At 47.2% G+C, this 13,411-nt stretch overlaps 1 protein-coding gene across 1 annotated transcript; it reads left to right on the forward strand.

The window, feature by feature from the left end:
• Window positions 1–7,423: 7,423 nt before the first annotated feature.
• On the forward strand, window positions 7,424–7,981 carry LOC137348597 (zinc finger protein 664-like). The gene is made up of 2 exons (XM_068013881.1): window positions 7,424–7,704; window positions 7,879–7,981. The coding sequence occupies exons 1-2, from the start codon at window positions 7,424–7,426 to the stop codon at window positions 7,979–7,981; spliced, it is 384 nt and encodes a 127-aa protein (XP_067869982.1).
• The last annotated feature ends 5,430 nt before the right edge of the window (window positions 7,982–13,411 follow it).

Here is a 13,411-nt window from a genome sequence, read left to right on the forward strand (position 1 = left end):
CTGACTCTCTTTTCTCTACTCCCAGTTTCATACTGACGCTCTTCCCTGCCTCCCCCGCCTCTTTCCAATTTCATACTGACTCTCTTTCCCCTCCCTCTAGTTTCATAGTGACACTCCTTTACCCTCCCTTTAATTTCTTTCTCAAAATCCTCTCCTTCCCCTCACTCCAGTTTCATACGGGCCTTCCTTTATTCCACCCCCCCCTGCCCTCCCCCCCCCCCCCCCCCACACCACCCCAATATCATTCTGACACTTTGCTGCTGGATCACCTCGGCTTCCAGCTCCTGCCCCTTCGACACCACCACCATTTCTTGCTTCCTTTTTGATATGATATAAGTGACTGAATGTCACTGCACACTGTGCGGAGTTGTGTTTGAATGTCACTGCACACTGTGGGTTGGAATTCCTGCAGACTGCGGAGCTGTGTTTAAATGTCACTGCACACTGTGCGTTGGAATTCCGGCACACCGTGCGGAGCTGTGTTTAAATGTCTCTGCACGCTGTGGGTTGGAATTCCTGCAGACTGCGGAGCTGTGTTTAAATGTCACTGCACGCTGTGGGTTGGAATTCCTGCAGACTGCGGAGCTGTGTTTAAATGTCACTGCACGCTGTGGGTTGGAATTCCTGCAGACTGCGGAGCTGTGTTTAAATGTCACTGCACGCTGTGGGTTGGAATTCCTGCAGACTGCGGAGCTGTGTTTAAATGTCACTGCACGCTGTGGGTTGGAATTCCTGCAGACTGCGGAGCTGTGTTTAAATGTCACTGCACGCTGTGGGTTGGAATTCCTGCAGACTGCGGAGCTGTGTTTGAATGTCACTGCACACTGTGCGTTGGAATTCCTGAAGACTGCGGAGCTGTGTTTGAATGTCACTGCACACTGTGGGTTGGAATTCCTGCAGACTGCGGAGCTGTGTTTAAATGTCACTGCACACTGTGGGTTGGAAATCCGGCACACCGTGCGGAGCTGTGTTTAAATGTCACTGCACGCTGTGGGTTGGAAGTCCTGCAGACTGCGGAGCTGTGTTTAAATGTCACTGCACGCTGTGCGTTGGAATTCCTGCAGACTGCGGAGCTGTGTTTGAATGTCACTGCACACTGTGCGTTGGAATTCCTGCAGACTGCGGAGTTGTGTTTAAATGTCACTGCACACTGTGCGTTGGAATTCCTGCAGACTGCGGAGCTGTGTTTGAATGTCACTGCACACTGTGGGTTGGAATTCCTGCAGACTGCGGAGCTGTGTTTGAATGTCACTGCACACTGTGGGTTGGAATTCCGGCACACCGTGCGGAGCTGTGTTTAAATGTCACTGCACACTGTGGGTTGGAATTCCTGCAGACTGCGGAGCTGTGTTTAAATGTCACTGCACGCTGTGGGTTGGAATTCCTGCAGACTGCGGAGCTGTGTTTGAATGTCACTGCACACTGTGGGTTGGAATTCCTGAAGACTGCGGAGCTGTGTTTAAATGTCACTGCACACTGTGCGTTGGAATTCCGGCACACCGTGCGGAGCTGTGTTTGAATGTCACTGCACACTGTGCGTTGGAATTCCTGCAGACTGCGGAGCTGTGTTTAAATGTCACTGCACACTGTGCATTGGAATTCCGGCACACCGAGCGGAGCTGTGTTTAAATGTCACTGCACACTGTGGGTTGGAATTCCTGCAGACTGCGGAGCTGTGTTTGAATGTCACTGCACACTGTGGGTTGGAATTCCTGCAGACTGCGGAGCTGTGTTTAAATGTCACTGCACGCTGTGGGTTGGAATTCCTGCAGACTGCGGAGCTGTGTTTAAATGTCACTGCACGCTGTGGGTTGGAATTCCTGCAGACTGCGGAGCTGTGTTTAAATGTCACTGCACGCTGTGGGTTGGAATTCCTGCAGACTGCGGAGCTGTGTTTAAATGTCACTGCACACTGTGCGTTGGAATTCCTGCAGACTGCGGAGCTGTGTTTAAATGTCACTGCACGCTGTGGGTTGGAATTCCTGCAGACTGCGGAGCTGTGTTTAAATGTCACTGCACGCTGTGGGTTGGAATTCCTGCAGACTGCGGAGCTGTGTTTAAATGTCACTGCACGCTGTGGGTTGGAATTCCTGCAGACTGCGGAGCTGTGTTTAAATGTCACTGCAAACTGTGCGTTGGAATTCCTGCAGACTGCGGAGCTGTGTTTAAATGTCACTGCACGCTGTGGGTTGGAATTCCTGCAGACTGCGGAGCTGTGTTTGAATGTCACTGCACACTGTGGGTTGGAATTCCTGCAGACTGCGGAGCTGTGTTTGAATGTCACTGCACACTGTGCGTTGGAATTCCTGCAGACTGCGGAGCTGTGTTTAAATGTCACTGCACACTGTGGGTTGGAATTCCTGCAGACTGCGGAGCTGTGTTTGAATGTCACTGCACACTGTGGGTTGGAATTCCTGAAGACTGCGGAGCTGTGTTTAAATGTCACTGCTCCTCAAGCGGAAACATTCTCTTTACGTCTACTTTGTCAATCCCCTTAATCATCTTGTATACCTCAATTAGATCTCCTCTCATTCTTCTAAACTTGGGAGAGTAAAGGCCTAAACTGCTTAATCTCTCTTCATAAGACAAACCCCTCATCTGGAATCAATCTAGTGAGCCTCCTCTGAACTGCCTCCAATGCAACTACATCCCTCCTCAAGTAAGGGGACCAGAACTGTGTGCAATACTCCAGGTGTGGTCTCACTAATGCCTTGTACGTTTGCAGCAACACTTCCCTACTTTTATACTCTATTCCTTTAGCAATAAATGCCAAAATTCCATTTGCCTTGCTTATTACCTGCTGTACCTGCAAACTAGTTTTCAGCGAATTATGCACGAGGACACCCAGATCCCTCTGCACCAAAGCACTCTGAAGTTTCTCTCCATTTAGATAATTTGCCTTTCTATTCTACCAACCAAAATGGATAACCTCACACTTATGCACGTTAAAATCCATCAGCCAAATTTTGGCCCATTTATCTAATCTATCCATCTATCCATTCGTACATTTCTTATTTCTTTATTGCAACTTACTATCCCACCTATTTTAGTGTCATCTGCAAATTTGGCTTTCGTACCTTCTATCCCTGCATCCAAGTCATTAATATAGATTGTAAATAGTTGGAGCCCGAGGACCAAACCCTGTGGCACCCCACTAGTTACATCTTGCCAACCAGAAAATGACCCATTTATCCCGACTCTGTTTTCTGTTGGTTAGCCAATCCTCTATCCAAGCTAATAAATTGCCCCTAACCCCACGTGATCTTACCTTGTGTATTAACCTTTTGTGCAGCACCTTATCAAATGCCTTCTGGAAGTCCAGATAAACTACATCTACAGGATCCCCATTATCCACTTTGCTTGTTACAGCTTTGAGGAACTCTAGCAACTTAGTCAAACACGATTTACCCTTCATAAAACCATGCTGACTCTGATGGATTACGTTTTCTAAATGTCCTGTTATTACTTCCTTAATAATGGAATCTAACAATTTCCCAACGACATGTTAAACTAACTGCTCTATCGTTTTCTACTTTCTGCCTCCCTCCCTTTTTGAATAAGGTTGTTATATTTGCTTTTTTCCAATCCACTGGAACCTTTCCCGCATCCAGGGAATTTTGGAATATTATAACCAATGGATCCACTATCTCTGCTGCCACTTCCTTTATGACCCTGGGATGTAGGCCATCAGGCCCTGGGAATTGTCTGTCTTCAATCCCAATAATTTGCTCAGTACTTTTTCCCTAGTGATGATGATTGTTCCAAGTTCCTCCTTTTCTATATCCTCTGCATTTCCTGTTACTATTGGGATGGTACTAGTGTCCTCCACCGTGAAAACTGAGACAAAATACTCCGCCATTTCTGTGTTCCCCTCTGTTAACTCCCCAGTCTCATCTTCTAATGGACCAACATTCGCTTTAACTACTCTCTTCCCTTTTATATACTTGCAGAAGCTTTTGCGATCCATTTTTATATTTTGTGTTGGTTGACTTTCATAATTTACCTTTGCTCTTTTTATTACTTTTTTGGTAACCCTTTGTTGATCTTTAAAACTTTCCAAATCTTCCAGCCTGCCACTGGCCTTTGCAATATGGTATGCCGTAGTTTTTGTCTTTATGTTATCCTTAACTTCCTTACTTAGCCATGGATGTTTTTTCCCCCTCTTACAATCTTTCTTCCTCTCTGGAATATATTTTAGTTGGGAGGAATTGAATATCTCCTTAAACATTGCAGTAGGACGGCACCAACCCCCAGATCACTAGCATCAATCGCTAATTTAAAGGGTTCAGCGAAATTTGGAGCAGCCAACACTGGTTCATTAGTTAGGATTGTTCTCAGCTTTTCAAAAGCTGCCTGGCGTTCATCTAACCATACCACTTTGTTTTTCTTTTTTTGTAGCAAATAGGTTAACGGAGCAGCCACAGTACGAACGTTTCGTGCAAATTTCCAGTAAAACCCACACGTCCTTAAAACTCATTATTTTCCGTTTAGATTTAGGGATAGGGAACTCCATTAAGGCTTGTACCATTGCCATTCTTGGTAATACCTGACTTTGCTCCACCCTATGTCTGAAGTAAGTTACTCTTGCCTTTCCAAATTCACTTTTTTTCCAGATTTATCACTAAGTCCGCAACTTATAACTTTTTCAACAAAAGTTTTAATTGATTTGTGTTCTTGCCAAGTATCAATGCTTAGTGGTGCATCATCGAGATATACTACACAGGAGGGCATGCCAGGAGCAGCACCAGGCATATCTCAAAATGAGGTGTCAACCTAGTGAAGCTACAACACAGAACTACTTGCATGCCAAACAGCACAAGCAGCGTGCAGTAGACAGAGCAAAGTGATTTCACAACCAACGGATCAGATCTAAGCTCTGCAGTCCTGCCACATCCAGCTGTGAATGGTGGTGGACAATTAAACACCTAACTGGAGGAGCTGGCTCCACAAATATCCCCATCCTTAATGATGGGGGAGCCCAGCACATCAGTGCAAAAGATAAGGCTGAAGCATCTGCAACAATCCTCAGCCACAAGTGCCGAGTTGATGATCCATCATGGCCTCGTCCTGATGTCCACAGCATCACAGATGCTAGTCATCAGCCAATTCGATTCACTCTGCATGATATCAAGAAACGGCTGAAGGCACTGGATACTGCAAAGGATATCGGCCCTGACAACATTCTGGCAATAGTACTGAATTTTTTTGCTCCAGAATGTACCGCACCCCTAGGCAAGGTGTTCCAGTACAGCCACAACACTGGCATCTATCCGGCAATGTGGAAAATTGCGTAAGTATGACCTGTACACACACAGCAGGCCAAATCCAACCTGTCCAATTACTGTCCCATCAGTCTACTCTCGATCATCAGTAAAGTGATGAAAGGTGTCGTCAACAGTGCCATCAAGCGGCACTTGCTTAGCAATAACCTGCTCAGTGACGCTCAGTTTGGGTTCAGTCAGGGCCACTCAACTGCTGACCTCATTACAGCCTTGGTTCAAACATGGGCAAAAGACTGAACTCGTGAGGTGAGAGTGACTGCCTTTGACATCAAGGCAGCATTTGACTGAGTATGGCATCAAGGAGCCCTAGCAAAACTAGATTCAATGGGAATCAGGGGAAAACTCTCTGCTGATTGGAGTCATATCTAGCGCAAAGGAAGATGGTTGTGGTTGTTGGAGGTCAATCATCTCAGCTCCAGGACATCAGTGCAGGAGTTCCTCAGGGTGGTGTCCAAGGCCCAACCATCTTCAGCTGCTTCATCAATGACCTTCCTTCAATCATAAAGTCAGAAGTGGGGATGTTCGCTGATGATTGCACAATGTTCAGCACCATTCACAACTCCTCAGAGACTGAAGCAGTCCGTGTAGAAATGCAGCAAGACTTGGACAATATCCAGGCTTGGGCTGATAAGTGGCAAGTAACATTCGCACCACACAAGTGCCAGGTAATGATACCTCAAATGAGAGATTCTAACAACTCCCCTTGACATTCAATGGCATTACTGAATCCCCCACTATCAACAGATTGCAGGTTACCATTGACCAAAAACTGAACTGGGTTAGCCATATAAATAGCGTGGCTACATTAACAGGTCAGAGGCAAGGAATCCTGCGGCGAGTAACCCGTCTCCTGATTTCCCAATGCCTGTCCACTATCTAGAAGGCACAAGTCAGGAGTGTGATGGAACACTCTCCACTTGCCTGGATGGGTGCAGCTCCAACAACACTCAAGAAGCTCGACATCATCCAGGACAAAGCAGCCCGCTTGATTGGCACCCCATCCACAAACAGTCACTCCCTCCACCACTGACCTACAGTGGCAGCAGTGTCTACCATCTACCAGCCACTCGCCAAGGCTCCTTAGACAGCACCTTCCAAACCCGCGACCTCTACCACCTAGAAGGACAAGGGCAGCAGATGCATGGGAACACCACCACCTGCAAGTTCGCCTCCAAGCCATAAACTGTCCTCACTTGGAACTATATCACCGTTCCTTCACTGTCGCTGGGTCTATCTACCCAACATGGACTGCAGTGGTTCAAGAAGGCAACTCACCACCACCTTCTCAAGGGTAGTTAGAGATGGGCAATAAATGCTGTCCTGGCCAGCAATCCCCACAACCAATGAGCTGTGGTTAGGACGAAGTCAGGTGATGTTACAGAGGTGGAAATAGGAGTCTTGCTGATGGCCGGGATATGTGGTTGGAAGCTCATCTTGGGGTCAGATATGACAGCAAAGTTGTGAACTGTCTGTTTCATTCTCACACAGTTGCCAGGGAGAAGGATGCAGCTGGTAGCTAGGGAACGGAATTTGTAGCGGGGACCAAAGAGAATGGCTTCAGACTTCCCAATATTTAAATGGAGGAAATGCCTGTTCATCCAGTACTGGATGTCAGGCAAGTTAGGATGGTCTGTGACTTGGAGGAGAACTTTGAGATGATGGTGTTCACATACACCTGTTGCCCTGGCCCTTCTAGGGAGTGGAGGTTGAGGGTTTTGGAGGTTGTGTCAAAGTTCTAGTCGAATTGTAGATATATGAAATCCTCCTTTGCCCCTGCCTCTCCCCGGTCTCTCTCTCTCTCTCCTTGCATAGAGACCAGACTCTTGTGTAGGCCCAGACTGGGTGACTATTTCCTCTCCCTGAAGGACATTAGTGAATCAGTTGGGTTTTTATGACAACTCAGTAGCTTTCATGGTCACGTTTTCCTAGCGTCAGCCCCACAAATTACCAGATTCATTCAGTTCAATTTCACAACCTGCCTTTGTGTTTCTGTGGGATCCCTCACTCCCTTTTTCCTGTTTTAAATCAGTTTCACAGGGTATTAGAAGGGAAAGATTTTCAATCGAAAAACTCAAACATCACTTCAGGATCTGGCAGAGTCGCCCAATTTATCATAATCTGAATATCATCGGATTTTGAACATGAAAGGGAAAAGCACCGTTCACAGTGGGGTGAAACAGTATCTGTGTTCTGTGTGTGGACGAGGCTTCAGTCGATCATCTGGCCTGTCAGAACACAAACGCAGTCACACCGGGGAGAAACTGTGGAAATGTGGGGACTGTGGGAAGGGATTCAGTTACCCATGTGAGTTGGAAACTCATCAGCGCAGACACACTGGGGAGAGGCCGTTCACCTGCTCAGTGTGTGGGAAAGGATTCATCAACTCATTTAACCTGTTGACACACCAGCGAATTCACACTGGGTCGAGGCCAATCTATCTGCTCTGAGTGTGGGAAGGGATTCACTCAGTCATCCAACCTGCTGACACACCAGCGAGTTCACACTTCCAAGAGACATTTTAAATGCCCAAACTGCGGGAAGTGCTATAAAAGTTCCGTGAACTGCAGTTCCATCAACTTGTTCACACTGATGAAAGACCGTTCAGGTGCTCTCACTGCGGGACAGGGTTCAGACGTTCATCTGAACTCACTGTACACCAGCGCACTCACACTGGGGAGAGGCCGTTCACCTGCTCCTAGTGTGGGAAGGGATATGTTCATTCATCCACCCTGATGAAACACCAGCGAGTTCACAAATCACTACAGTGATTAGATTCTCCTGTTAATACCATCCAGGACTGAACCATGTTCGTTAGGGTTTGTTTCTGCTGATGTGAATAAACTCCAGCCAAGTTACAGTGGTTAATATTCTGGATAAAACTCCAATAAATCAGTTTAGTGTTAAACAAACAGTGTGTCGAGTCTCTTTAATATCTCTAACACAAGTTAGTTTCTTTTGAAGTGCTCTCCCTCTCCCCTGTCTCCTCCATCCTCAACTCCAACAAGAAGTGTGAGGAGCTCATGGACTTCTTTGTCACTAAGATTGAGACCATCCAATCAGCTGCTTCCCTCCTTTCCACTAGTCCACTGGGCCAAACTGCCTCTAAAACTCCTCCTTTTCTGAGCCCTGAACCCAGATCTTTCTCTAGTTTCTCTCCCATCTCCCCTCTTGCCCTCTGTAAGCTCACCTTGTCCATGAGACCCACCTCCTGCTCCTTCGACCCTATTCTCACTAAACTGCTGAACACACAACTTCCCCATGTCAGCTGATATTTTGAATGGGTCTCTGTCCTCAGGTGTTGTCTCTCTCTCCTACAAATCTGCTGCCCACGCCCCCCTCCTCAAATAAGACAACCCTTGACCCCCTCACCAACCTCCCTTTCCTCTCCAAAGTCCTTGAATGTTTTGTCATTTCCCAAATCCGTGCCCATCTTTCCCAGAACTCCATGTTTGAATCCCTCCAATCAGATTTCCACCCCTACCATAATTTTTTTTTAATTCATTCATGGGATGTGGGTGTCGCTGGCTAGGCCAGCATTTATTGCCCATCCCTAATTGCCCTGGAGAAGGTGGTGGTGAGCTCCCTTCTTGAACCGCTGCAGTTCATGTGAGGTAGGTACACTCACAGTGCTGTTAGGAAGGGACTTCCAGGATTTTGACCCTGCGACAGTGAAGGAACGGCGATATAGTTCCAAGTCAGGATGGTGTGTGTCTTGGAGGGGAGCTTGCAGGTGGTGGTGTTCCCATGCATTTGCTGCCCTTGTCCTTCTAGTTGGTAGAGGTCATGGGTTTGGAAGGTGCTTTAAGGAGCTTTGGTGCATTGTTGCAGTGCATCTTGTAGATGGTACACACTGCTGCTGCTGTGCGTTGGTGGTGGAGGGAGTGAATGGCAGCCCATCTACACTCAAGCGGGCTGCTTTATCCTGGATGGTGTCGAGCTTCTTGAGTGTTGTTGGAGCTGCACCCATCCAGGCCAGTGGAGAGTATTCCATCACACTCCTGACTTGTGCCTTGTAGATGGTGGACAGGCTTTGAGGAGTCAGGGGGTGAGTTGTTCGCCACAGGATTCCTGCCTCTGACCTGCTCTTGTAGCCACAGTATCTATATGGCTACTCCAATTCAGTTTCTGGTCAATGGTAGCCCCTAGGATGTTGATAGTGGGGGATTCAGTGATGGTAATGCCATTGAATGTCAAGGGGAGATGGTTAGATTCTCTCTTGTTGGAGATGGTCATTGCCCGGCACTTTTGTGGCGCGAATGTTACTTGCCACTTATCAGCCCAAGCCTGAATATTGTCCATGTCTTGCTGCATTTCTACATGGACTGCTTCAGTATCTCAGGAATCACGATTGGTGCTGAACATTGTGCAATCATCAGCGAACATCCCCACTTCTGACCGTATGATTAAAGGAAGGTAATTGATGAAGCAGCTGAAGATGGTTGGGCCTGGGACACTACCCTGAGGAACTCCTGCAGTGATGTCCTGGAGCTGAGATGATTGACCTCCAACAACCACAACCATCTTCATTTGTGCTAGGTATGACTCCAGCCAGCAGAGGGTTTTCCCCCTGATTCCCATTGACCTCAGTTTTGCTAGGGCTCCTTGATGCCATATCTGTCAAATGCTGCCTTGATGTCAATACCAAAACAGCTCCTAACAAAGTCACAAATGACCTCCTATGTGACTGTGACGCAGGTGAACTATCCCTCCTCATCCTTCTCGACCTGACTGCAGACATTGACATGGTTGACCACACCATCCTCCTCCAACGCCTCTCCACTGTCATCAAGCTGGGTGAGACTCCACTCTCCTGGATCCATTCTTATCTATCTCATTGTAGCCAGAGTATCAATAACTGTGGCTTCTCTTCCCAGTCATGCAGTTACCTCTGGTGACCCCCAAGGATCTATTCTTGGCCTCGACAACATTATGTAAAATTACAGTATCAGTTTCCACATGTACGCTGACAGTCCTACCTCACTATCACCTCTCCCGCCTCCTCCACCTTTGCTAAATTATCAGATTGCTTGTCTGTTATCCAGTACTATACAAGTGGAAATTTTCTCCCATTAAATATTAGGAAGATGGCACCCTTTGTTTTTGCTCCCTAGCTACTGACTCCATTCATCTCCCTGGCAGCAGTCTGAGACTGAACCAGAATTTTAACACCTTGATGTCATATTTGACCCCGAGATGAGCTTCCGGCCACATATTGTGCCATCACTAAGACCAGCTATTTCCACCTCCGTAACATCGCTCGACTCAACCCCTGCCTCAGCTCATCTGCTGCTGAATCTGTCATCCATACCTTTGATAACTCTAGACTCGATTATTCCACTTGGAGTGTCTCCTGACAACGCAAAGCATGTGCAGAGCGATCGCTGTCCTCATCAGTGCGTCTGAATATTTGCCAGCTTGCCAGTCTGAATCTGCACACGCGTCACCACACAATGATGTCAAACCGCCATCCCCGCCTCAATCCCTGCTTTTTGACTGCTCGGAGTTCGCTCCCTGCCTCACTGCTTCAGCCGCTTTCTGCCCTCGGACGTTCGCTCCCCGCATCAGTCCTCGGCCGCTCGCTGCACCCTCAGCTGCTCGCTTCCCGCCTCCATCCTCACCCTCTCCACTCCTCTGTTCTGCACGGCGGGGAGTGAGAGGCCGAGGGGGGGGGGGGGCAAGCAGCTATGGCGGGAGGGAGTGGGATACAATTGGGGGTAGGATGGAGGTGGCGATCGCAACCATTGAGGCAGTTGGGGTTTAATTCGCTTTTTGTGTCAAATTGACAGTGCCACCTTTATTGCTAAAATTAAAGCAAAATAGTGTAGATGCTGGAAATCTGAAATTAAAACAGAAAATGCTGGAAATGCTCAGCAGGTCTGGCAGCATCTGAACAGATGAAAGGTCATAGACCTGAAACATTAACACTGCTTCTCTCTCCCCAAATGCTGCCAGACCTGCTCAGTACTTCCAGCACTTTCTGTTTTTATTCCATCTTTATTACTGGCAGCTGCCTGAGACGTGGCAGACACTGACGTTTCAGTCAGCACCATCTTTATTACTGGCAGGTGCTGAGATGGGGCAGACACTGACGTTTCAGTCCATGAGGCTGCATTTGCACATGTGCCATTACAGCAAATGCATCCTATTCCAATACTGACCCGTCTCCCACAATCTACCCTCAGTAAACCTGAGGTCATCAAAACTCTGCGGCTCATGTCCTAAACCAAATCCCATTCACCAATCACCCCTGTGCTCGCTGACCTACATTGGCTCCCTGTGAAGCAACACCTCGATTTTAAAATTCTCATCCTTATTTTCAACCCCAGCATAGCCTCATCCCTCCCTATGTCTGTAATCACCTCCTGCTCTACAACCCTCTTATAATTCTGCCTTCGTATGCATCGCCTATTTTGTTTACTCTGCCATTGGCGTCTGTGCTTTCAGCTGCTTAGTCCCTATGCTGTGGAATTCCCTCCCTAAACCCCTCTGCCTCTGTCCCTCTCTCCTTTAAAATGCTCCTTCAAATTTACCTCTTTGACCAAACTTTTGGCCATCTGCTCTAATTTCTCCTTATGTGGCTCAATGTCAAATTTTGTTTGATAGTCTCCTTGGGCTGTTTTACCACATTAAAAACATTATGTAAAGGCAAGTTGTTGTTGGATGTGATTAATAATAGTTGTAGCAGCAGAATCCAATGCCTGCAGTTACCTGTGAGCTTGCTGGTGTTTTTACAGGTTGGATGAGTGAGTGAATCCCTTCACACATGCACGGTAAATAGCCTCTCCCCTGTATTTGAAGATGGGATAATGCAGTGTATCTCTTCCCACATTCAGGTGAACAGCCTCTCCCCTATGTGATCTTATTGGTGTGTTACCAGTTCCTGTTAGATTTTAAAGCTCTTCTCACAATCAGAACATTGAAAAGATCTGTTATCAGTGTGAACACGTTGGTGTGTCAGAGAGTTGGATGAAGTACTGACTTCCTTCCCACATACAGATCAAGTGATTGGCTTCTCCCCAGTGTGAACAGCCTGGTGTGTCAGAAGGACACCTGACAGAGTGAAAATTTCCTAGGTATGTCTAGTTCACAAAAAGGTAAGACAAATCCAATCCAGCCAATTACCACCCTATCACTCTACTCTTGATCATCAGTAAAGTGATGGAAGGCGTCATCAACAGTGCTATTAAACAGCACTTACTCAGCATTTACCTGCTCACCGATGCTCCGTTTGGGTTCTGTCAGGGTCACTCAGCTCCAGACGTCAAAACATGGACAAAAGAACTGAATTCCAGAGGTGAGGTGAGAGTGACTGTCCTTGATATCAAGACAGCATTGACAATGTGGCATCAAGGAGCCCGAGTAAAATTGAAGTCAATGGGAATCGGGCGGGGGGTTGGGGGGAACTACTTGGACTCATATCTAGCACAAAAAAAGATGGTTGTGGTTGTTGGAGGTCAATTATCTCAGACCCAGGACATTGCTACAGGAGTTCCTCAGAGTAGTGTCCTTGGCCTAACCATCTTCAGCTGTTTCATCAATGACCTTCCATCATAAGGTCAGAAGTGGGGATGTTCGCTGATGATTGTGTGCAATGTTGAGCATCATTCGCGACAACTCAGCTACTGAAGCAGGCCGTGTAGAAATACAGCAAGACCTGGACAATATCCAGACTTGGTCTGATAAGTGGCAGGTAACATTCGTGCCACACAAGTGCCAGGCAATGACCATCACCAACAAGAGAGAATCTAACCATCTCCCCTTGACATTCAATGGCATTACCATTGCTGAATCTCCCACTATCAACATCCTGGGGGTTACCAGTGACCAGAAACTGAACTGGAGTAGCCATATAAATGGCCTGGCTACAAGAGCTGGTCATGGGCGAGGAATCCTGAGGCGAGTAACTCAACTCCTGACTCCCCAAAGCCTGTCCACCATCTACAAGGCACAAGGCAGGAGTGTGGTGAAATGCTCTCCACTTGCCTGGATGGATGCAGCTCCAACAACACTCAAGACTGAAAGAAACTTAACAGTAAACTGTCGTCAAATGCAAACTTGATTAGCTTTTATAAAGAGATTAACACTTAAAATTGCCACACACTGTCTCCAGCTGCTCCCTTACTGCCTGT

Source organism: Heterodontus francisci, chromosome 34, assembly GCF_036365525.1.
Source record: "Heterodontus francisci isolate sHetFra1 chromosome 34, sHetFra1.hap1, whole genome shotgun sequence".
NCBI classification, from domain to species: Eukaryota; Metazoa; Chordata; class Chondrichthyes; order Heterodontiformes; family Heterodontidae; genus Heterodontus; species Heterodontus francisci.

Excerpts from the sequence above, each read along its gene's own strand:
- LOC137348597 (XM_068013881.1), top strand. The coding sequence starts at position 7,424 with ATGAAAGGGAAAAGCACCGTTCACAGTGGGGTGAAACAGTATCTGTGT. Across the intron at positions 7,705-7,878 it reads CACCAGCGAATTCACACTGG|ACCGTTCAGGTGCTCTCACT; the intron begins GTCGAGGCCAAT and ends CACTGATGAAAG.